Source organism: Vombatus ursinus, unplaced genomic scaffold (assembly GCF_900497805.2).
Source record: "Vombatus ursinus unplaced genomic scaffold, bare-nosed wombat genome assembly UNPS02014779.1, whole genome shotgun sequence".
Taxonomy (NCBI): Eukaryota; Metazoa; Chordata; class Mammalia; order Diprotodontia; family Vombatidae; genus Vombatus; species Vombatus ursinus.
In genome coordinates this window covers 46,616,248-46,641,815 of record NW_020954557.1, presented here as the reverse complement: position 1 = coordinate 46,641,815, position 25,568 = coordinate 46,616,248, and the positions used below count along the sequence as shown (strand labels likewise).

Below are 25,568 nucleotides of genomic sequence, written 5' to 3'. Positions count from 1 at the left end.
ACATGAAAAGAAGTAGAATGAGATAAGGCCAAAAATGTAGGTTAGAATCAAATTGTGACCCCCATAAAGTTGTCCCATTTTGCAGCGGCCAGGGTAACAAGGAACCAACCGCTATATCCAAACTGTAGGTGGAAATGGAGGGAGAAGAGTATTGAATACAATTCAATCATATTTATGTCCCTGAATAAACACTCACTTGTATTGCCTGCTAACTATTTAGAAACATTCTCTAAATGAGGTCTGACCACTTGAATTCAGCAGGCTCCCTGCCTGACTCCTCCTCCCCTTCACACGCATTTTTAGGGATCCTAGGCATGTACACCCATTAAGAGCAACATATATAATGCTGTTAATTGCACAGCTGGGCACTGACTTCACCATCATGCTGGGCAGGAAGCTCATCATCTCACTCCTAGAGATGGACCCCTCTGAGGAGAGTTACAAACTGTTGCCAATGGGGGCAGCATGGAGAAAGATGTGTGGCCACTGACTTAGATGGAAATATGTTTTGCATGACTGCATGTGTGTAACTTATGAAAAACTGCTTGCCTTCTCAATAGGGGGGAGGGAGGGAGAGAATTTGGAACTCAATATTTGAAAAAAAATGTTAAAATTGTTTTTACATGTAATTGGGGAAAATCAAATATTAAATTAAAAAAAAATATGCAGCCGCTATTTGGTATCTCATCCACAGATTGAGAGAGAGCTACTATTTCTAGGGCAAGCCCAAATCGAAGACCAAATATTCTACAAGCCCCTCTTTCTTTGTAATACTACCCATTTTTCCTCTGTTTATGGTAAAAGAAAAATCACTTTTATGGAGACTCAGTTGACAAAGCCCAAGCTTGGTCTCTAGGGTGCAGGGTGACCTAATGGGGTCCGGGAAGCTTCACTCAAGTACTGTTCTGAGCAGTTTTACAAATGAAGCTGTCTCAATATGCAGCATAAGACATACATTTTAGGGCATCACCAATGTGGGAATTTGTTTTGCTTGACTATGTATATATGTTTTTCTTCTTTTTTTTCCTAGTAGAGGAGGTGGGAAGGCAAGGACAAATAGGGATAGGGTTGAATAAAAAGATGATTATTGAGACTTTTTTTTAAAATGGAGAAAAAGAACAGAAGGAAAGTGATGCAAGCAGGACAGCTTTGAAAGCTATGTTGATTTTATTATATACTTAAAAAGAAAAGCAAGTTGTATGGTATATAGTGGAGATCTATGTTATGCCCAATCCTCTTTTTCTTTCCTGTTATGTATATGCAAATGTCTATTCCATTTGATATTTAAATTTAGCATAAAAATTAATTAAAAAACAAGTGGGGCTGCATGATCAGGGTTTAGATAGGTACTTTAGAGTCTTAGACTTGGAGTCAGTAAGACCTGAATTTGAATCCTGCTTCAGATATAATCATAATAACAATAATAATACATAAAAATAACAATAGCTAACATTTATATAGTGCTTACTATGTGACATTATGCTAAGCACTTTATAAATATTATTTCATTTGATTCTCACAACAATAACGAGAGGTGGGTGCTATTATTATTCTTATTTTACAGATGAGGAAACTGAGGAAGACATGATTATGTGACTCACCCAGGATGACACAGCTAATAAGTGCCTAAGGCTGGATTTGAATTTAAATCCTCCTGACTCAAGGCCCAATGCTCTGCCATTCCACCTACCTGCCCTAAGAGGTTAATTGACTTGCTAGGGGTCACAGAGCTAATTAGATATGAGACTTGAATGTAAGTCTCCCTGACTACTGTGCCATGCTGCCTTTCATTATGCTGTTATTATTCTGATTACTTATGACTCAGCATGAAGCACAGTGCCTTGCATAGAACAAAGATTTAAAAAATATTTGTTGAATGAATGAGTGAAAGAATGAATATATGAAAGAATGTGTTATTACACCTCATAGAGGTTTCTAGGTTTTCTGCGTAGAAAAATTATACTGATTGTGTTTAGTGATATTAGCAAATATGTTGATAAGGAAATATTAATACTATTTTTCACCTTTAACAGAACTAGTTTTTTCTGGTTTTTAAAAGAAAAAACAGTGCTTTTTTTTATTTTTAGAAATCCTCCACCTACTTTACTTCATCCGGAAAAATGGTGCTGGAGTTTCAACCACTTCATTTCACAGTGAGTATGCCTTCTGTTAAAAATTGCTTATCCAGCGAGGCCTTAAAGAATAATTGGGGTGAAATCTAAACTGTGGAATTTACTTGGCATTCGGAGTTGTATAGACTAGTGGGTTACAGCACAGAATTTATTCTGGTAAAAGACAGAAGATGCTTCTGTGGGATCTGAAAAATAAGTGCTTGATCTTGACCTTGCCTGGCAATTCGTCCTGTTAAATGCAATGAACCATACATATCTGAGAAGTTACTTTGACCCAGAGTAAGCCTGTTAACATTTTTTGTTTGCTTGACACAAACCTCTGTGAAGACTAGATGCCTGAAATTTGTCATACACATTGGAACTTCCTGTTGGTGGAAGGGAAACAGTGGCAGCTCTTTGGAGAATTGTTAAAAAATAGTTGTGTAGCCTACAAAAAAAGTTCCTTTGGGTTTTATAATACTACAGAGAGCCCAGGCCATAGCAATAATTCCTTTTAAATCATCATTTTATAAGTTTTATTTTTTAATGAGAAGTTGTATTGGGTTCAGAGGCAAGAAGACCTGTGTTTATATTCTGCCTCTGCTTAACCTGGGCAAAGTATTTAATCTCGATGTACCTACAGGAATGTTTTGGGACTCATCTACTCAGCCACAGAGAGGTTGCCATCTTTTTTTGGTGAAGGAATTTTCCGCATTGAGAAGTTATGCTGATGAAATCATAGCTCCTTTGGGTATTTACTTTTTTAAAAAATCAGCAAACTATTCACTACAAAAATGAAAGTAGTAAAGCAGCTGAATGTTCTATTAGCTAATTTATTTGTGTAAGATGGATTCAACCAGTGAATAGTTGAAACTAAATGATAATAATAATAATAATAACAACAATAACAACACATTTACATTGTGTTTTAAGGTCTGCAAAGTACCTTTTTCACAGCAACACTATGATGGAGGTATAAATAGAGTCAAAAGGTATAGGTTTGCATCTTAGATTTGTCACTTACTACCTTTTTGATCTTGGGGCAAACCATTAATGGATTTAAAATACTTTGCAAATCTTAAAGTCCTTTTAAAATGTGTACTACTATTTTTTACATACATGGTAACACATTCTGTATTTATATAAATGTTTACACTATATTTTAAAAATCCCTAACATTTGATAAACGTAATTTATTAGTTTAAAATTATTGATATATTTTGTTTTATGTCACCTTTCTTTCCTAATATATTCTTCCTCACCCTTCTCTATCCAGTGAGTCATCCTTTATAACAAAAATTAAAAAGGTAGAGGAAAAAAAGGTAGTTGATTAAATCTAGTCAATATCTAAATCAAATTATATAATATATGCTGTCGCTCACCTCCAAATACCCCCACCTCTGAAAAAAAAAGGGAGGGTGATGCATTGTCTTATCTCTTCTTTGGGGGTAAGCTTGGTTGTTACAGTGATATAACTTTCGTTTCATATATTTGTTGTTATTGTTCTTTCCATTTATATCATTGTAGTTATGTGTATATTATTTCCTGGTTCTGCTTTCTTTACCTTTTATCAGTTTTTGTGTCTTCCCATGTTTCCCTCTATTCTTCATATTAATCTTTTCTCATAGGCAGTACTATTCCATTATATTCATATACCATAATTGTTTTAGCTGCTAGAATATAGGCCTTGATGGCAAGGAGTGTTTTTGTTTTGTTTTGTTTTGTTTTCATTCTATCCCTAGTGTTTAGCACAGCTCCAGGTACATACCAAATACTTAACATATGCTTGTTGATTGATTGATAGCCATGAGTAACTATTTTGTTTCTAGTTCTTTGCTACTCCCCAAAATACTGCTAGAAATATTTTGGTGTATATTATACCTTTCTTTCTAATTGGCCTCCTTGAGATATGTGTCTAGCATTGGGATTTCTGGGTCAAAGGGTAAAGACAGTTACTTTTAATCTCATTCTTAGTATAATTCCAGATTCTGTTCTAGAGTTTTTGGACCAATTTGCATTTCCACCAATAGTATATTAGTCTGCCTGCCTTTTTACAAGCCCCTAACACTGATTATTCTCATCTTTTGTTCTTTTGCCATTTGTTAAATGCAATTTGAAACCTCAGAATTGTTTTGACTTGCATCTCTCTTATTACTGGTAATTTGAAGCATTCTTTCATATGGGTATTATTACATTGCACTATGAAATTCTTTTCAGAACTGTTTGTATTCTTTGACCACTTAATAACTAGGGAATGACTTTTGGTGTTATCTGTTTGTGTTTTATATATCTTGGTATCAGACCCTTATCAGATATATTTGGTATGGATTTTTTTTTCTAATCAGCCCCATCTAATATTAGTTAAGTTGAATTTATTAGTAAAAAATATTTTTAATTTCTTGAGAGACAGAGCTGGGTTGCTGTGCAGTCACTAGGATGAAAAGGAAGAAAAGAATCTTAAAAGGAGTATAAGGGTGATGGTTGAGAATGAGAGGGACAGCAAAGTCATGCTTCACCTGCTGCACACTTTTGCCCACATCTGTCTACACAGCCCTCATGCCCATGCACAAAAAACAGAGCAATTAACTGTCTCTTGGTCTTATTTTCTAACTGATTTGCAGTCTCTTCACTATATCTATAGCACTTAGATTGACAGCAAAAAGCTAGATCTACCAAAACCTTCACCTCAGGGTGCTAATAACACCTAAGTCTGCTGAATCCTGAGTTTGAGGGTGGCTACCTTATGCTTAAAAGAAATTTATCTTCAGAATCGTCTTTTGTTTCAATTTGAAAGTGGTAGGTTTGTTTTTTTTTCCATCTTGGGGATAGTGTCTCCTAATGGGTTGGTTGTTATCCTACCCTCACTTTAAGGCAGGCAAGTCTACACCCTCTTTAAATAAACAGTACACTACACATGAAAATCCAGAATTACCCAAAATATAAAAAAGAAATTCATCAATCACTTCATGAAAGGATTATTTTTTGGACAAAAATATTAGCAATAGGATTTCATTAGGATTATGGATCATAGAATTATATATTTAGAACTAAAAGGGACCTTAGCAACCCTTAGTCCATTATCAGTTAATTTACCAAAAAAAAAAAAAAAATGGACTTCCATATAGCTTTCAAGAACACAGACTTATAGGACTTAGATGTAGATTTAAACAGGACCTTTGAGACCCTTTTGTGCCACCTCTTTCACCTTACAGAAGAAAAAACTGAGACTCAGAGGGGGAAGTGAGTTTCCCAAGGCCACTCAAATAGTAAGTGATCAAGAAGTGATTTGAATATGTCCACTGACTCCATATCTAGGAGTTTTTCTCCTGTATTACAATGCTTCCCAGTTCTGTTGAAAATGAGCTTCCCCTGGGCTGAGGTCGAACTGGGTATGGGGGCATAAAGGTCAATGGTGAAAATGAGATCCTTGTTTACAGCTAGGGTGTGAGGCCATAGGTCATATTAGCACAATCCACAGAAAGTGACATCCTCATTTCCCACTCTTTCAAATCTTGCCTTCACTGATTGACCTTCCTAATCTGAACTTTACCCAGCCTAATGAAAATGATTCAGCTTTATTACTTTGATATACCTTTTTAGCCTTAACTAAAAGTAAACTCTAGTCCACCTTAAGAGAATGCCACAGTTGGCTGTTATACTTAACTCACTATAATCTTTGTCTATTTACCTCTCCATGAGACTCCCTCATTCCATGCTGCTTCTCCTCCAGTTCATGCCACAAGTCCAAGCAGAAACATCCCAAGATCCTGATGTCCTAGACTTTATCGAACATCAGCTCCCTTGAAGTTTCCATGAAAAAGAGATACTCTTTGCCCATAGTCTTATCTGAACAAATGTATTTTTTCTTTTAAAACAATTTTATTGATACCTTTTGTTTTTATATCACCTACATTTCCATATATATCCCTTTCCCTTTTCCTATCTGGGGAGTCATCCCTTGTAACAAAGAATAAAGATGAAATTCAGTTCAACAAAATTAACTAGCACATCAACCAAATCTAACAGAATTTCCATAACATAGTACAATAAAAAAAGATAATTGCATATGAAACCACAAATCCACTATGTACAACTTGCCATTCAAAGTTATATGTGGGTATACACACACATACACACACATTTCAAAGTTATAATGAAGTTATCATGTAAATTTCCCCCCCTTTTTTTTCTTCCCTTCCCTTGTCCCTAGCCCCAGAGATAACTACTATTAGACATTATTTCTTCCTCAAGGAAAGATTAATCATTATATTTATACAACATTCCCATTTTTTTTTTGTTCTTTCTACTTGTTTTAGTCATTGTGGATATGGTTTTGTCAATTCATAAAGTTTTCCCATGCTTCTACTGTGGTAGGTGTTGGAAGAGGTTATGCTTATGGTCTGATGGGGGCAGATTAAAAAGGCCCAGGTTCATAGTAATTCTGCTCTTTGGAGTGTTGTTGTGAAACATATGATTGGCTTGTGATTAAACCCCTTAGGGAAAATTCTAACAATGGGCTAGAGGGTTGGATCCAGCACTGTCCTAGGAAGGGTCACTCTCTCTTTTTAGACTCCCAGAGCTGTCCAGCATCTTTGTACTGCTAACAAAGGATTAAAAGGGAATGAAGAGGACAAGGGCAACTATATGTGTGTCTGACAATTAAGATTAAACCAATCAAGTAAATAGCAGGAAGTTCAGTCAGGCTACCTCCAAACCTCCTCCCCCGCATCTCAAAAGTGCACTAGCCCAACTCCTGATCAGGAAATCCAAGAAAAAATATCACAGTAAGTCATTTTTCTAGCCCAACTCAGCATAGGGAAATATGGTCACTGGGGCCAGGGATTTAGCCAGAGGCAGCTGTAAGAGAGTGACTATGTATCACAGCAAGATGTCCCAAATTCAGAAACAGAGAGGCTTAAATTTGTTCAGGGTTCAGAAAGAGGTACAAACTGGCATCTATGTCACTCATTGTGACCCAACTTCAGATCACTGATTCAGAGATGACTGAGGAAACAACCTATACCTAGGGGTAGTATTCCAAGTGCGAAGGGGTAGCAGACCATAAGCTGTGTCCAGAGCAAGGGACAAGTTCATGAGCAAGCAGTAACTATGTGACTTGAACCCAGGGAACAGAATAGGGTCTTAATTCCAGCTGCATGCCCAGTCTGAAGCCTGCAGTGGAATAATCAGTGCAAGAATACCAGCCCATATGGGAACCTATAGGTCTGTCACTTTGAATTAGCAGAGCTTTCCAGCTAACTGACAGTGGCTGGGTCCAGCAGCAGTTTACTGGAACTCCGAATGGGACAAGTCCATAGAACTGTTGCTCAGACCTAAAACCAGATCAGGAACTTGCAGAGCTCAAACTAAAAAGGTAGAAATCAGACTTAGCTCTGTATCAGATTACTATGAGAAAACTGAAAGTTTTCAGGACCCCACCTTGAATAGTTCCTGAGATCCTGGAATAATAATAATAATAATAATAATAATGATGATGATATCCATATCCCAAGAAAGCAGCAGCAGAATCAGCCCAGACATTCCCTCTGAAGGTACACAATACCTAGCCCTAAATAGAGTTTGGAGTCAGAAAGTAAGCTAAAAGAATGAACAACCAAAAAAAAAAAAAAAAGAATCCCGTCACTAAAAGCTATTATGGTGACAAGATGCTCAAGACACAAACTCAGAAGAAAGTTACTTTAGAATGTCTAAAAGAAGAGTCTCAAAAAGAAAAACCATAGCTTGGCCATAAGTTCAACTAGAATTCCTGGAGGAAATGAAGGAACAATTTTTAAAAAGCACTAAAAAAGTTTTTTATAAATGAAATGAAAGAACTAGGGGGGAAATTAGAAAAGAAAAATGAGTTATAGAAGAAAGAATTAGAGAATTAATAGCTTGGTATAAGAAGTACAAAACCTTACCCAAGCAATAAACTTGCTGAACCAAACAGAAGCTAACAACCCCATGTGACAACAGAAATATTAAAGATAAAGTCAAAAGATTGAAAAAATAGAAGCAATGTAAGATATATCACAGCATAAACAACTGATATGGAAAACAGACTGAGAGATAATTTAAGAATCATTGGACTAACTGAAATTTATGAGCCCCCTCAAAAATAAAAAGAGCCAGATACAGTTTTATAAGAAATCATAAAATTGTGAAGATCTCTTAAAGCCAGAGAGCAAAGAGGAACTCAAATGATTCCACCCATCACCTCCTGAAAGAAACTCCAAAATGAAAACTCCCAGGAACATTAGAACCAAAATCCAGAGTTTTCAGATCAAAGGAAAAATGCTACAAACATCTAGAATTAGAAAATTCAAGTAATGAGAAACAACTACAGTCAGGATCACACATAATTTAGCAGCTAACACTATAAAGAGTGGAGAGTTTAGGTTATGGTATTCTAAAAGGCAAAAGATATAGGCTTACAACCAAGAATAACTTCTCTAGCAAAACTGAGTGTAATCCCACTTTTGGAAAAAAAAAATGGATCTTTAATGAAATAGACTACTTCCAAGCTTTCCTGATGAAAGAGCAGAACTGTACAGAAACTTTGAAGTGCAACAGTCAAGAAAAACATGAAAAGGTAAACATGAATAAACAATCATGAGGGACTAAACAAGGATATACCATTTACATTCTGATATGGGGAGATGACACAATGATGCACATGTTCTTGAAGAACCCTATCATCATCAGAAGTCATAGAGGGAGTTTAATTAGATAGAGGGCCTGGGAATTATTCTATTATATTTTGATAATTTTAAAAGAAAAATGGAGATAAAGAGGAAAAAGAACATGTGAGGTGGAAGGATGGGAGGGAGAAGAAAGACAGGTAAAATTATCTCACGTAATTAGCATGGGCAAGCAGAAGATTCTACAAACAAGGAAGAAGGGGTTGGAGGAACAGGTGGTACTAGAACCTCACTTCCATCTGAACTGGTCAAAGGAGGGAGAAAAACACACACACATAGAGTTGGGTACAGAAATACTTTTACTCAACAGGTAAACAGGAGGGAAAGAGGAAAATGAAGAGAAGAGAATAAGAGAAAGGATAGGTCAAGGGAGGAATTAGTCATGAGCAAAGAAAACTGTAACTAAGTATGTACAAAAATAATTTTTGTTGTTTTTTGGCCATTTTTTTGGTTGTGTCCAACTCTTCATGGCTCCATTTTAAGGTTTTCTTGGCAAAGATACTGGAGTGGTTTGCCATTTCTTCTCCAGTTCATTTTACAGATGAAAAAAACTGAGACAAACAAAGTTAAGTGACTCACCTGGGTCTCATAGCTAGTGTCTGAAACTAGAGTTGAACTCAGGAAGATGAGTCTTGCACCTGCACCATCTAACTGCCCCCTCCACCCCCCTCACCCAAATTATATAGTGCTTTTTTTTTTCCACTTTCAAATAATTGGAAACTACCTATCAATTGATGAACAACCAAACAAGTTATGGTATGTGTATGTGATGGAATGCTATTGGGTTATAAGAAATGATAAAGGGGATAGCTTCAGAGAAACTTGGAAAGATTTACATGAATTGATGCAGAATAAAGTGGAAAGAACCAGGGCAACAATTTACACAATGACAGCAATATTGTACGTAAAAGACAAATAACTTTGAAAGACTTAGGACCTCTGATCATTTCAATGACCAACCATAATTCCAGAGGACTCACGATGAAGCATGCTACCCGCCTCCTTAGAGAGAGGTGAAGAAGACAGTGCAAATTGAAACATTTGGAGCAGGAGGATGTGACCAATGTGGGAATTTGTTCTGCTTACTATACTTGCTTGTAACAAGGGTTTTATTTTTTTTTCTTTCTTTCTTAGCAGGAGTGAGAGGGAGAGAAAGCAGATTTTAGATGATTGAAAAAACTTAATTTTAAAAAGAATAAATCATTCTTCAACAGAATAAAAAATACTCAGTAGAAATATCAATCTCACCTAGCTGAAGTAAGACAGGAAAGGGAATAAGGACTGCAAACTCCTTTTATTCCCTTTTATTTATTTATTTATTTATTCCCTTCCTTCCCCTCTCAGTTCTCCAACCTCTTGAGTGAATGACTGCAGTGACCACAGCCCCAGTCTCATACCTTTCTTCTTACCTCTTTGGCCTGTGCCTCTCCAGTGTGCAGGAAGGCATGGTTTTGAGAAGGGGTCAGTGCCTATGTGCCACCACTGCTACCACCCAGCTACAGATCGACATGACTGGGAAAAGTGGCACCATCTTCCTCTTGGTTCATCCTTTCTTTTCTTCTCCCCCTACGCCCTTCCCATGATCTTTGTAAGGTCCTAACCCATGTATTATTTCCTTGCTTTAGGAGTTGAGCAAAACTCTCCAAACCCCAGAAGTCTTTGAAGACTCAGGCCTCTAATGCCACTCTAGAGGAAACATTATACTTTTCTGAAGTCTCCATGTTCATAATTTCTTATTTAACATTGCATTACATTATGTAATATTGCATTGCATAATATTGTATATACTACTATTTGAATAGTCATTCCCCAGTTGATAGGCATCTATTTCATTCCAAGTACTTGGCTACTACAAAAAAGTGTTTATTTTAGTATAGACAGAATTTTTTTTCTACCTTTGTCCTCTTTATGTTATATACAAGATTTCCAGAATATTATGATTTCCAAAATGGTTGTACCAATTTTCAGCTCCACCAACACTGTATTAGTGCCCTTTGAACAGAAGTGCCTATTTCAGCCATATTCTCTGTTTAGACCAGTTATCACAGAAAAATGGAGCTTTTGCTAATCTCAAAAAGAGAACCATAGATTGTTATAGCTAAAATGACCTCCTTAGGCTTAAAGTTCATCCCTTGCCAACCCAAACTATAGTGTAGTCAGGTGAAATTATTATAAATGTATTCTGACCTTTGAAACCTTAGCATAGGGGCTCTCAGTGGAGTCAGGGAGTGGAAAGGCAAGAAGCCAAGGTTAGGTGAAACAGGATAGAGGGAGAAAGAGGAAGAAGATCTAAAAGGGACTTTATTTCATGTAGTGTCCCTCTCTTCCTTCTTCCCTCTCTACATCTGTCTATATCTATCTAACCGTCCATTCATCTATCCATCCATCCATCTATCTATCCACCCATCCATCCATCCATCCATCTATCCATCTATCTATCTATCTATCCATCCATCTGTCCCTTTGTCTGCCTGTGCCTCTATCTATTATCTATCTATCTGTCTATCTATCTATCTATCTATCTATCTATCTATCTATCTATCTATCTATCTATCTATCTATCCATCTATCCATCTATCCATCCCTTTGTCTGCCTGTGCCTCTATCTATTATCTATCTGTGAAGACAGGGCAAGAGGAAGGCTATCTACACCAAGGTCACACAAGGAATAAGAAACACAATATGGAATCTGAAGCCATTTCTGACTCTAAACCAAATTCTCTTCCCACTTTATTTTTGAAATGTATAGAGTTTTGTTTGGTTGGGTTTTTATAAAGGAAGGACCATCACTAGTAAAAGCTTTGTGAGTTAGTATTTGCCCTGGACAAGATGAAAAGCACTGATCTTGTCCAGCCACCCCATTTTACAGATGAGGAAACTCAAATTCAGAAAAGTTAAGCATTTTGCCCCAGGTCACACAGTGAATGGAACTAGAATCCAGGGCTCCTAACTGCTGGTCTTTTGTTCTTTCCAGTACATCAGCTGCTTGATGGGCAGTTGTTACAATGACCAGTTTTAATAGATTTGTCTCACCTAGTCTAGTCATGCCTCACAAGATAAGAACAAGCTAAGTGTTATTAATTAGGAAAGGGTTGCCCTGAGATGAACCTCAGAATTTTGCAGGTCAGTAGTCTTTAGCACATTTAATTCGGTGAGGAGATACTTTTAAAAGTGGGCCTAGAATCCCATTGGTAAACCAGGTTGCTGGGTTTAAAATAAAATAATGAAAACATCAGGCTCTTTAGTTGCAACCCTTAGTCATTAGTGATAATTGACTCATTTATATGTGTTAGTTATGCATTTGTCAATGCATGACTCCTGACAGCTTAGTTACATAAATTTAAGGCAAGACTCCTATAATTCCATATTGCCTTTTATCCTGGCTAGGAGTCTGCCTGAGGTTTTTTTTGTCACTTCTATGACAAGTGGTTGGCTTTATAGCAATTTCTTTATCTGCTGGTTTCCTGTTGGCTAATGCCATTTGCATAACAAGTTTATCTAGGCAAGTACCAGTCCAGACCTCAGAAGTGACAGCCCTGCTACATTCAGCATTAGCCTTTTAATTTTGATCCTATCATAGCAATGATTGCCTTCTTTCTCTGTATTACCACACCCTGGTCCAGAACAGATTTCTCCATTTTCTTTGTTATTTCAGTTTATTGTGCATCTTTCAATTAAAAAACAAAATGGCTACTTTTGCCTTCTCTCTAGGTTTCTTTCTCTTGTTTTTCTAAAATGTGGTGGGGCTTATCAGCAAACAGATTCTGGCCTTATTTTGTCCAAGACTTTTGCACTCTAAAATTAGACAATAAAGATAATTTTTTTCTTTTAGTTTTACTGATGCCATTTGTTCTTTATATTATACAGATAGTTCTCCATGACCTCCCTTCTACCCTCTCCCTCATACATAACCTTTCTTATTAAAAAAAATGCATATGTGACATTTAACATACCTAGTCTCTCACCTCTCTACTGAGAAGAAAGAGATGTGTTAGGCCAGGGATGGGGATCCTGCAACCTAAAGCCCACATGTGGCCTTCTAGGTCCTCAAGTGCAGCCCTTTGACTGAATCCAGACTTCACAGGCCACAGGTTCCCCACCTCTGTGTTAGGCCATCTGTCCTTTGGACCCAGTTACCTGGGCATTACTGTTAATTGAATTTAGCTGGCTTCTGGTGTCTTGTTATTGTCATTTAAAATTACATTATTGTAGTCATTGTATATGTTGCTCGCTGGGTTCTGAATAACTTCTTAGGGCTCTTCCCATGTTTCTGGGAGTTTTTCGTATCTGTCATTTCTTATGGTACAATAATAGCCCATTACATGCGTGTGCCACAGTTTGTCCAGCCTTTGCCCCAACTAATCAGCAACTAGTTTCTTTGTGGGTTTTTTTTTTTCTTACCAAAAGAAATGTTGCTATGGAAACTTTGCTCTATACAGGAAATTTCTTTCTGCCTTTGACCTCCTTGAGAAACATGTCCAATAGTGGGATTTGGTGCATCAAAGGGAAAGTGATTATTTTTCATCAAGGGTATAATATAGTTTGGTTTTTTAAGTAGAATTATACCTAAAGTGGAGTGACTAGAACTTCGTTCCAGAGAGCTGAAATTTAGATGGGCATGATTCCTCTCTTGGCAAGCCTACACATTGTCTGGACCCTGGGTCACCTCACCCAATGGTCCTATCACTGTCGCATCTTTCTTCTAGGGTTTGATGACCCACTTTTTCTTCTGCATCATGTTCTCTTTACTTCCTGGGGTTGAGGAAGATGGTAACTATCACACCTTCTCCTAGTGCCTTCCCTCTTCCATGTTCCTTGCCTGAAAGGCACTTATGAAGGAGAAGGCCAGTGAGTGCTAGAGTTGGGATCCAGAGTCTTTCCCGAAGCCCGCATGAACTCTTCCACTGTCCAGCTCTGCCCTGTCCCCAGCCTCAGCAGCGTCCTCCTTATGCTTAACATCATGGTCTCTGCCTGAGATCTCCTTCACAAGCTCCACACTTACCTTATGTTCTAGACGTCTTACTTACAGCTCTGGCTTTGACTTTTTTGTGTGTCTCCCAGTCACTAACTGCACTGATTACAGCTTCCTGTAGCAAGATGACTTGTTAACATGTTTGATTATCAGACTCAGAATTGGTGCAAAAAAGTTTACACATGAAATTATGAGGTATAATTTTCTCTCTTTCTGATCAGCACCCCAAATGGTAGAAACACTTTGCTACTGGGATTCTTTTTTTAAACTGGATTATTGGGAGCAGCTAGATGGCACACTGAATAGAGCAGTGGCCCTGGAGTCAGGTGGACCTGAGTTCAAATACAGCCCTTTATTAGCTGTGTGACTCTGGGCAAATCACTTAACCCCAATTGCCTCACAAAAAACAAACAACAAATAAAAACCTGGATTATTTTTAATTTTAGAGCTACTCAAAATGATTACCTTATTCTTCCGGTTAGCAGTGAAATTCAGCTTTAGAACCTTCCTGCTTCACCTCTGAGCCAGAATGTTTATGAAGCTAAACATCACTTTGTTTGATTCTGTGTATTGATCATATCTCCCCTCAAGTCAGCAATTCAGCTCTGGTATCCTAGCCTTGTTTTGTGTTTCAAGGATGCTTAATTCCTCCCTGGCTTCGGCAATGTCAGTAAATAACAACCTTTGCAAGATAAATACTCTAGCTGGATGATTGATAAAACTCCCAGAAATATTCTTCTTGATCTTTTATATCTTCTTGTATTTATTCTCAGGAGGTGGTGAGCAGAGCTAATACTTCCTGGAGCAGAAGGATACAATAATCTTTGTTTACATTACTTCAGAAATTTGCAATTTTAATTAAAATAAACTGTGGTATCTCCAGTGACAGACTCTCTCTCCTTTTAAAATTTATTTGACCAATGATTAGCTATTATGGCTGTTTGAATTAATTAGTATCTCTTGAGCTAAAGGGAATTAGTAAATTAATAGAAATTCAGGGAGAAATCCAAAATACAAAAAAAAATGAATTTAAGGCCTAAAATATTCTTCTCCTAACACATAATTTTACAAAAATATGTATAAATGCAACCAAGATTGTTCTCTAATTGTGAAAATTTGGAATTCTATAAATGTTTTATGAGAATCTCAGATACAGCTATGCGTTTCAAGGTTGAATTTCCCTGATGAGATTCTAATTTAGATCACCTAATTGATCATATAAAGACTCCAAGGGCCCTACTCTGTTTTCACTCATGACCCATTTGTAATCTCTCTTATCCCACTGGAGATCAGATTTTCTTATAATTTGAACCAAGAAGCAGCTCTGCAGGATTTGGAGCTTGTTTCTACAAAACAAATACGTCACCACAGCCATAGGATGCAATACTTTCCCAGGGAATGGCAGGACTTTCGGGGGTGGGAGAGCCTGGGTTCTGAAGAGGAACAGAAGCCAGGAAAAGAGGGTGAACAAAGAGAGTGATGCCAATTCTAGTGGGAAAAAGAAAAACAACAAATAGCTCGATATGTATAATAATCTAATAAATATAATAGATTTCACATTGACTGTAGGGGGAAAAAGTTAAACAATCCAGATGTATGTCACTGTTGTAGATTGTATTCAGTTCTAATCCTAGATGTATTTTATTATCTCCTGCGTTAATTTTCATACTACTGGATTTTTAGCAATACCAGCAACAATAATATCTAGTATTTGTAATAGTGTTTTAGGGTTTGCAAAATGCTTTATCTCATTTGAGTTACTCTCTGAGGTAAGTACTTTTATTATCACCCCCATTTTACAGAGGAGGAAACTGAGACTGGGAAAAGTTAAGTGACTTGCTAAAATACACAATTAGTGAGTGTTTGAGGCAGGATCCAGCACCCTTACCCACTGTATCACCTAACTGTAATCACAACTAGTAGGTAGTTAAATAAATATTTATTAGTCCTCTGCTCTGGGCAGCTAGGTGGCACGGAGGAGAGAGTGCTGGGCCTGGAGTCAGAAAGACCCAAGTTCAAATCAGACCTCAGACACACTTACTAGCTGTGTGACTCTGGGCAAGTCACTTAACCTTGTTTGCCTCAGTTTCTTCACCTGTCAAATGATCTGGAAAACGAAATGGCAAACCACTCCAGTATCTTTGTCAAGGAAAGGCCAAGTGGGGTCATAAAGAGTCAGGCATTACTGAAAAACAGCTGAACAATAACAACAACACTATGTACAAATTCTTGAGCTAGGTGCAGGGAATACAAGGATGAAGGAAACAACATAGTCTTTGCCCCGAAGAATTTGCCTTCTATTTGGGAAAATTATTGAGTCATCTAATGAGAGCTTCTGAGATGGAAGGCCCCTTAGAGGTTATCCCATCCAACCTTTTCATTGTATAGATGAGAAGCTAATTCCTCAATAGTTAAAGGTGCTTAAGGTCACACATCTAGTTAATAGCAGAGCCAAGACAAGATCTTCTGTTTCCCTCCTTAGTATTCTTTCTATTACTTGGCCTTCCATAAGCCAAGGGCCAGTCTGGCAACCAAGCAACTGTCTCAATTATTCATCAGATAAATACTTTGCAAAGATAAATGCTCTAGCTTGATATTTGATAAAGCTCCCCCAAATATTCTTCTTGGTCTTTTAAATCTTGTATTTATTCTTAGGAGATGGTGAGCAGAGTTAATATTTCCTGGAGTAAAAGGTGTCCAGGACTAGGGAGGTTCCATTGCACTTTGCCCATTTCTGATCGAATATGACGTATTGTTTTCAGTTCTATCCACCATGTTGTAGAAAGAACTTGGACATATTAGAGTGAATCTGGAAGTGGGTGACCAGGCTGGTGAGAAGACTGAAGGCCATGTTTAGCTTGGAGAGAATACTTAGAAGAAGATGTGATAGTTGCCTTCAGGTATTTGAGTAAATGGAAAAGAGATGAGACTTGTTCTGTCTGGTCCCAAAGAACAGAATTAAGAATACTGAATAAAAGCTGTAGAGAGGTGAATTTGGGCTTGTTATCAGGAAAACCTTACTAAAATGAGAGCTATTCAGAAGGGAAATGAGTTGTCTCAGGAGGTAGTGGTTTCCCTCTCACTGGAGGTTTTTAAGCATAGGCTGGATGACCATGTATGGTATATTGCGGAGAGAATTCTTGGTCCAGTTTGGCTTATTTTTATTATTCTCTAATTCTGTGACTGAAGTAAGGCCATGAGCAAATAACCAAAGTATGTCATATCCCAGAGGGAAAGGAACTTTAATTTTTTAGTATGGATACTTTCTAAAGTCCTACAAATCACACCACTAGGCAGCAACCTACTCTTTCTTCATTTGAGACTCCTTGATATACTCATGTTCTAAACTGAGAGAAGTGGTCAACACTAAGAATTATGGTGGGGCAAACTATGACTGCCCCCTCTTCCAGCTTTGAAACTGTGACCACCACTTTGGTGCTATCCTGACTGGTTTTCAGTCCTCATGACTCTTAACTCAGGCCCCTTACTACTATTCAGAAGCCTGGAATAGCAGAAAGATCACTGGAGTGGGAGTCAGTAGACCTGAATTCTAATGCTGACCCCACATAAACTCCCTGTAAGACACTGAGCAAGTCATTTGACCTCTCTGGGCCTCAGTTTCCTGATCTATAAAATGAAGGAGTGGGATTAGATAATTTCTAGCTTCTATAAATTTTTAAGTCTCAATGACCTGCATCTGAGGACTACGACCATGAAGAAGGCCCAAGGACAAAAAAAAGTTGAATCAGTTAGAATGCTAAAAAGAGAACATATAATTTATGCTATGAGTACCTTCTCCTTTCAGGTTATAGCTGATGACTACCAAATACTCTATTTTGTTCTAGTCTATTTTACCCATAATGTTATGTTATATGTTGTCATATATAATAAGTAGTTGTATATTATAATGTTATATTAATCATGTTATACATGATACACATGTATTTATAGATGATAAAACTAAGGTCCAAAATGGTCACACAGGTAATAAGTGGCAGAGTGAAGATTTAAACTCAACAGCTTCTTACTCTGTATTTCACATTCCTTGCACCATACCACACTGCATCTAATCTACCTTCCTCTTTTGCAGCTTCATTCATACTCATGTGTCTGAGTTGGAATGTTAAAAAGACAACATGTAATTTATGTTACCTAGTACTCTATTCTTTTAGGCTATAGCTAGGCAGGTAGGTGGCGCAGCGGATAGAGCGCTGCTGGGCCTGGAGTCAGGAAGACTCATCTTCCTGAGTTCAAATCTAGCCTCAGACACTTAACTAGCTGTGTGACTCTGGGCAAGTCACTTAGCTCTGTCTTGATTTTTCTCATCTATAAAATGAACTGGAGAAAAAAATGGCAAACTATTCCAGTATCTTTGCCAAGAAAACCCCAAATGAAGTCACAGAGAGTCGGACATGATTGAAAATGACTGAACAATGGTAATGATGCCTACCAAATCAGATATAGATATAAATATAGATCTATATAGATATAATACAGAGTTAGAGATACATCTTCGTAGACATAGATATAGATTTGAGTTGGACTTAATCTTTATGGTTCTATGATTCCTTGCACCTCCAGATCCTATATATGTTGAGTGGACGTAATGAATATCAGCCATTGACCTCAGGTGTCAATGGGACAGGGGCACTTCTCAAGTCTTTCCTGGGGCCTTTTGCCTATAGCATCTTAACCATCAGACTGAGTAATTATTTGGTAGGAAACCTTATAATTGCTTTTTTTGCAAGGATGGCTGTTTTAAAAAAATATATATATATAGTATATGTATATATCTGAATATATGCATATATGTGTATATATGTACACACATGCATGCATGCATACACACATATATGTGTATATATGTGGTAGAATAATAAAGATTGCTAAAACATTTTTAAGGTTGAGTAGGGGCTGAGTCTTCCCACAAGTAACATGGCAGGGTGGATAATGGAATTAGGTTCCCCTCCCCCCTTTAACTGTTGCACAGCCTAATCTCCTTGAAAGAGACTTATACTAACTCTCTGAGAAGTAGGTATAAGAGGAGAACCCGGATATACACTGGCAAAGGACTCCAACGAAGGGGTTCCTCTGTCCATTTTTGTCCCTGGCAAGTTTGTAAATATCTCTAGTTTAGAAGATTTTGATTCAATTCAGGTTAGAAATCTCTCTCTGCTTACTACTTTTCCTACTTATCACCTTGAGCTGGCTATAAAACATAGCAGTTACTAAAAAGGTTTGTAATCTTCAGGGTCAGAAATCACTCCTCTGCTGCCTTTTCTTATCTGCATCACATGAGATGCATGGATAGCCCTATTTACTCAGGCTCCTCCTGCTGCCCTCCCACTTGGCATTGCAAAGGAGAAAAATGAGAGCTAGTCCTTTCTGATTTCTTTACATAACAATGGAAATAAATGGCAGTAAGAGAAAGAACAGAAAACTCAGAACTTTCATTCATTACATCCTCCCAACAACCCTGGTGCTATTATTATTCTCATTTTATAGATGAGGAAATTAAGGTGGGAAGAAGTAAAATGACTTGCCTAGGGTCACACAGTTAGCAAGTGTCTGAGGCCACATTTGAAAGCACGTCTTCCAGATTCCAGGTCCAGCACTCTTTCTGCTCTAACTTCCTAGCTCCTGTGTACCTCTTCTTTGCACCTCTTTAGGAGTCCACATTGTGTAACCTGAGCATTCTGTAATAGGCTTATTTGATCACTAAGGAATCTGTTTTCTAGATTTTATATCTCTGAATCTGTTATTTTCTATTACCTCTTACCAGGGATATCAAGAGCCACTGAATACTTGATGACTGGGAAGCCTTTTTTTTTTTTAATAGGGTTTCTACTTCTGCTTAGAATTATCTAGCCCAGCCCAAATTAGAATGTGTTAAAAGAAATTAGGTTCCAGTTAATGGAAATCAGGTTAGGAGCCTGAGAAATCAAGTTCAAAGAGCCAAGGAAATGTTATCTCATCTTTCTGGTGAACAGAAATCTGAGAAATTTATGCTTTGAGAGGGTACTTAGAATGCCTCATACAGTCACACATCATATGCCATCTAGTGATTTGGAAAAGATGGAAGTCTGGCTTCTCAGACTACGCAAACCTGCTCCAGACCTTTTTGGTGGAATGGGGATTGGCTACCCAGGGTCACCTTCTCTGTAGCTTCCTCCTGCTCAGTCAAGCACTCACTCAGCAACCTACCTCATTGGAAAGATTGGAATGAACTGAAACACAGTGAAGTGAGCAGAACCAGGAAAATAATTTCTATAACAACATTATAAAGATAAACAGCTTTGAAGGATGTAAGAACTCTGATCAACACAGTGACCAGCCATGATTCCAAAGGACCAAAGCTGAAGCAAACTACCCACATGCTGAAAGAAAGGTGATAGATTCACGGTGCAGAATGAGACATATATTTTTTGGACATAACCAGTGTGAGATTTTGTTTTTCTCGACAATACATATTTGTTATAAGCTTTCCCGCCTCATTAGATTACAAACTCCTTAAGGGCGGGGACTGTCTTTTACTTCTCTTTGTATCCACAGCACTTAGCACGGTTCCTGGCACATAGTAGGCACATCATAAATGTTTATTGATTGATTGATTCCCTCCCCAGTGAAGGGGAGAGGGATGAGGAGAAGTGGGAGGGAGGAAAACTAGGTTTTCTTTAATTAAAAAAATATTGAAAATAATATTTATCACCATCATGTTTGTTTGTTTTTGAGAGGAGTGCTATGTTACTTTCACTGCCATAGTTTGTTGGAGTTAGCCCTTTCCGTGGACTTTGAGAGGTCAGTGATGGTGCCCTCATTTTACCAAGTGAAGAACCAAGAGTCTTAGCTGTTAGGTGACACCCTTAAAGTTTTACCTGGGGCCTGGGGTAGCCAAGCAGAGGCGTTGTAAGGGTCCAGCCTCTGGGCTGCCCTATCTCTCACTGTAAAGATGATTTACCCTCCACATAGTGATGGGAGGGTCTTCCGCTTTGAGTTATGATTTGTTTCCAATTCACAGTGCTGCCATTTCAAGGCAATCTCATGGCCCATGGTGAGGGAAAGGAACTTTGGGAGCCCAGAAGCCCTTAGCCCATATATTTGTTGTCCCTTGATGTGAAATTGAAGTGGCATCCCATATCAGAGATGGAGCAAGCTAAGGGTTTGTTTAAAAATGTGAGATGGCAGCTAGGTGGTGGTTCAATGAATAGAGTGCTGGGCCTGGAGTCAGGAAGACTCATCCTCATGAGGTCAAATATGGCCTCAGATACTTCCTAGCTGTATAACTCTAGGCAAGTCACTTAACCCTGTTTCCTCAGTTTCCTCATCTGCCAAATGAGCTGGAGAAGGAAATGACAAACCACTGCAGCATCTTTGCCAAGAAAACCCTAAATGGGGCCGTAAAGAGTTGGATACGACTGAAATGACTGAACAACAACATGGTAGAAAGAGCTAGATCTGGAGTCTGAGTATCTAAATTTAATAATAGTTCACATTTACATGGCCCTTAAGAGCTGGCAAAGTATTTTTCATGCGTAATTTCTTTTTATCTCCATGATAGCTTTGTGGGGTAGGTGGTATCAATATCCCCTTTTTATACAGGGGAAAACCTGGGGGTCAGAGCAGTTAAGTGATTTATCCAGGTTTACAAAAGTAGTAAATATCCAAAGTAGGATTCCAACTCACATCTTCTTAACTCAGAAGTCCAGCTCTCTCTTCTCCACAGCACACTGCCAAGGTTTGAATCCCAGCCCTCCGTTTTTCTCTCTGTGGGAAAGTCGGTCTTCTTTTCTAGGGCCCAGTTCCTCATCTGTAAAGTAGGAAGGGTGAATTAGATGACTGTTGGGGTCGATTCTAGCTCTAAATCTTACAGTTAAGAAATATAATTCATACAAAGGCACAAACAAGTATTGGGTAGATTTTTTTTTAAGAGAATTATTGTGTTTGGAGATTTCTAGTCAAGTAAAAGTATTCTTCATAAGGTCAGTCAGTGAATGTCCTTGGCACTTTCCCAAGATCTCCCAGGGTGTAGGTCCTTGATGGGTATAATATTTGGCAGGTTCCCCCGTGTGCTTCATCTTTTTCAGCCAAAAATAAAATAAAATAAAACCCATAGTTTCATGCTGCTTCTTTACTCTTCCAGCTGCAACTTGCAAGGGGATTTATTGAGAAAACAGGAGTTGGTGGCATTCTGTTATTAGAGTATTTATCATATGGTTATAGAAGGCTAGTAATTTATGAGCCTTGCTAGCAAAGCCAGATCAATACAGAGATAAATGTGCTCAGTGCAATAGAATTTATATCATCCACATGATAATTGACCACTGTGTCATACATTCAATCATTCATCTCATTATCTGATATTACTAGCAAGAAGGGTAAAATATATGTGATTTATTAAAGCACACAAGTTTGAAACCTATGACCCGTTTAACCTGTTACATGTCCTTGGCTTCACAGTGTGCAGTTGCTGATCTGCACTAATGGGATCCCACCTAGAGAGCTAGATAGGTCTGTTTTTTGGACCCAGGCATTTCCTGTCAAATTAGACTCCATAAAGAAAAAAGAGGGGGGCTTACCTATTCCTTTCTCTTTTCCTTCCTCCCTCCTTCCCTTCCTTTCTTCTTTCCTTCCTCCCCTCTCTCCTTCTGTTCCTTCCATTTCTTCCTTCCTTCCCTCCCTTTCTTGTCTCTCTCTCCTTTCCTCCTTCCTTCTTTTCCTCTATCCCTCCCTCCCTCCTTCCTTCCTTTCCTCTCTCATTTCTTTCCCTCTATCCCTCCCTCCTTCCTTCCTTTCCTCTCTCATTTCTTTCCTTCCTTTCCTCCCTCCTTCCCTCTCTTTCTCTCTCTCTCCTCCTCTTCCTCTTTCTCTCCCTTCTTTGCTTCCTTCCTCCATCCCTCCCTCCCTCTTCCCCTCTCTGTTTCCCTCTCTCCCTGCTCCTCATTCAAAGCCTAAATCAAAAGCAATAGGAATAAAGGGACAGGCAAGTGGGCCAGAGAGAGATATTCACATCACTACCAGATCATTGCTATATGTGGAGTTGATGAAATAGCCCCTTTGCTGCACCTGTCTGATACATGTGACAGGCTATCACCAGCTTAATTTTTAGTACACAGCATTGTACACTTGGAAGGGCAGAGCACATGTGACTGGGGGTGGTGGGTTAGGGAGACAGAGAAAGTAAAATGGAAAATTAACCACTTAGAATCTGCCCAAAGGGTTTATCTCCTTGGCGTAATAGGAATTTTCTCTCTCTTCTTTGTCCACTCTTTTGCAGAGCATTCATTACCCATGATATCTGTCTTCAGAACGGTTCTTCTTGCGGTGGTTAATCAGAATCCCTATTATTCACTAAATTAAGGTCTCCAGGCTGAGATTTCCTTTCAGAAAGGATTAAAGTCTCCGATGAGACTTTGATATAATAGATAGAGCTGTTCTGCTCCATCATGTCAATGATTGAGCATTAAGGAGTCCCCAAGCTCCTGTTGGCAGTTAGTGTCTTATTCACTTCCTTTCCTAAAAAAGAAAAATATTTTAAGAAAATTTAGTGCTTGTGAAAGGTACTGGGTGATTGGTATCCCTAGGGAGCAAATTTTCATTTCTTGGTCTGAAAGCACAGGGTAGCAACTTTCCCTTCTGGTACTGCAGCATCCTCCTAGGCAGAAAGGAAACCATTTCTCTGGAGAACAGTTCAGACATCACATTTTATTTCCATTCTAGGCAGCTCTGCTGAGCAGATCAACAAAGGGATCTCCTGGTGACCATCTTAGTGGGGATTTGAGAATAATGACCTTCTTAGGAAGACTATGAAATTCACATTTCAGTCAAACCTGTAGGTTTTTCTACCATTTGATCAATCACATGTTTTAGTCAAATGTTATAAAGAGCCTGCTTAGATAATCTTTACACGTGTTGGTTCCCAAGAGGCATTGCAGTATAGTCAGGAGGGTGCTGGACTTGGTGGTCTGAAAGACCTGTTTTCGTATCCCATCTCTGACACTTACTAGCCCTGTAACCATGGACAAATCACTTAACTTCTCCCAGGCTGCAGAAGGTTCAAATTAACGTATGTGAAGTACTTTGAGGTGCAGCTAGGTGGCATATTGTGTAGAGTGCCAGACCTGGAGTCAGGAAGACTGGTTTTCACGAGTATCTGGCCTCAGACACTTTAGCTGTGTGACCCTGGACAAGTCACTAAACCTTGTTTGCCTCAGTTTCCTCATCTGTCAAATGAGCTGGAGAAGGAAATGACGAACCTCTCCAGTATCTTTGCCAAGAAAACCCCAAATGGGGTCATGAAGGGTCAGACATGACTAAAATGACCAGATGACAACAATAAAGTACTTTTTTGCAAACTTTAAAGCACAGTAGAAATGTCATTTATTTTAATATCATCATTGCCATCATTATCATTATAAAAAAGCATCTATTAAGTGCTTGATCTACAACCTTGCTGGAGTGGCCTTCTGTCTGCCTCTCACGTAATGTTCCATTTTCCATCTTTGTAAATTTACACTGGTTGTCCTCTATTCTTGGAATGCCTTCCTTCCTCACCTGTTGGAATCTTTGGTTTCCTTGAAAACTCAGGTCAAGTGTTACCTTCTAAATGAAGCTTTTTGTTATTCACCTAGCCTCCAGAACCCTTTTTCCATAAGCTAGTATCCAGTTTGTATATATTCTGGATATACTTATATGCATTCATGTTGTCTTGTAGGCAAGGAGTGTTCCATGTTTACTGATGTATCCTCAGTCTTTAGCACAGTGTCTGGCACATAGTAGATGCTGATTGACTGTATGGTAATTTTACATGAGTTAAATACTTTGTAAAGAGAAAAACTTCCAGGAATATAGTTAATGAGTATTCTCATACCTGAGTGCCCACAGAAAAAGTGAAGCTTAACTTGGGAGAGCTGGATCACCACCAAACAGCATTAGCAAAAATACTGGGGAAACTGCTATATTTCAATGTTATCTTATTTTTAGCCCAGTTACAGTGTAAATGAAATCTTATTGCTTGTGTTCTTACTGAGACCATTGTTGCCTCAGTATTTTTTTCAGCAGTCTTTTGGAAACTTTCTTCTGTTGTTTTGTTTGTCTCATATAGACAATACTATGGAATTAATATCATTAGTCCATTCTGTGAAAACTCAAAGTTAGGTGAACCAATAAGTTAAAGGGGGCCAATTAGTTCCAAAGGAACAATGCCCTAAATGGGTGATTGACCAAACAATGTTATAGCATGGTTTTATAAACTTTTTTCCTTCAAAGCTCTAGTCAAATGGTAAGTCCTACACAAGACCTTTTCTGATCTTCCTGCCTCCTTCAGTGTTATCACCTTCTTGAGATCACTTTGTATTACTTGGAATATACTTTTGTATTTATCTATTCATGTGTATCTTCTATCGCCCTCTACCCCAGAATGTAAGTTCCCTGAGGACAGGGACTGATTCATTTTTGTTTTTGTGTTCTAATGTCTCTTGCAGTATTTTTCATTTGCTGATACCAACTGCTTTTAGTTATTGCTGGATATGATCCCTATATTTATTTTTGCCCATCCATTTTCAACTAGAATCTGCAGAGGAATGTAAGATTTATTTTACACTAGAAGAACCTTGAACAATGAAATCATTTTCTCCACAGCATGCAACTTCATGTCTTCACGTGCATTTTATCCAGTCAGTGCTCTTGATAATGATGGCTTATGAGTAAATCAAGAGCCTTTGTGATTAAGTATTTATCAGAGTCCCTGGGCATAAATACATTTTCCTTCTATAGGTACTTATGTCA

At 38.2% G+C, this 25,568-nt stretch overlaps 1 protein-coding gene across 1 annotated transcript in view; it reads left to right on the top strand.

Moving 5' to 3' along the window:
- Positions 1–25,568, top strand: part of MYO3B (myosin IIIB) — a 628,721-nt gene that overhangs the window by 152,943 nt on the left and 450,210 nt on the right. The window contains exon 8 of the mRNA XM_027865702.1: positions 2,088–2,153. Within this exon, the coding sequence (XP_027721503.1) occupies positions 2,088–2,153 (66 nt within the window). The remainder of the gene's footprint in view (positions 1–2,087; positions 2,154–25,568) is intronic.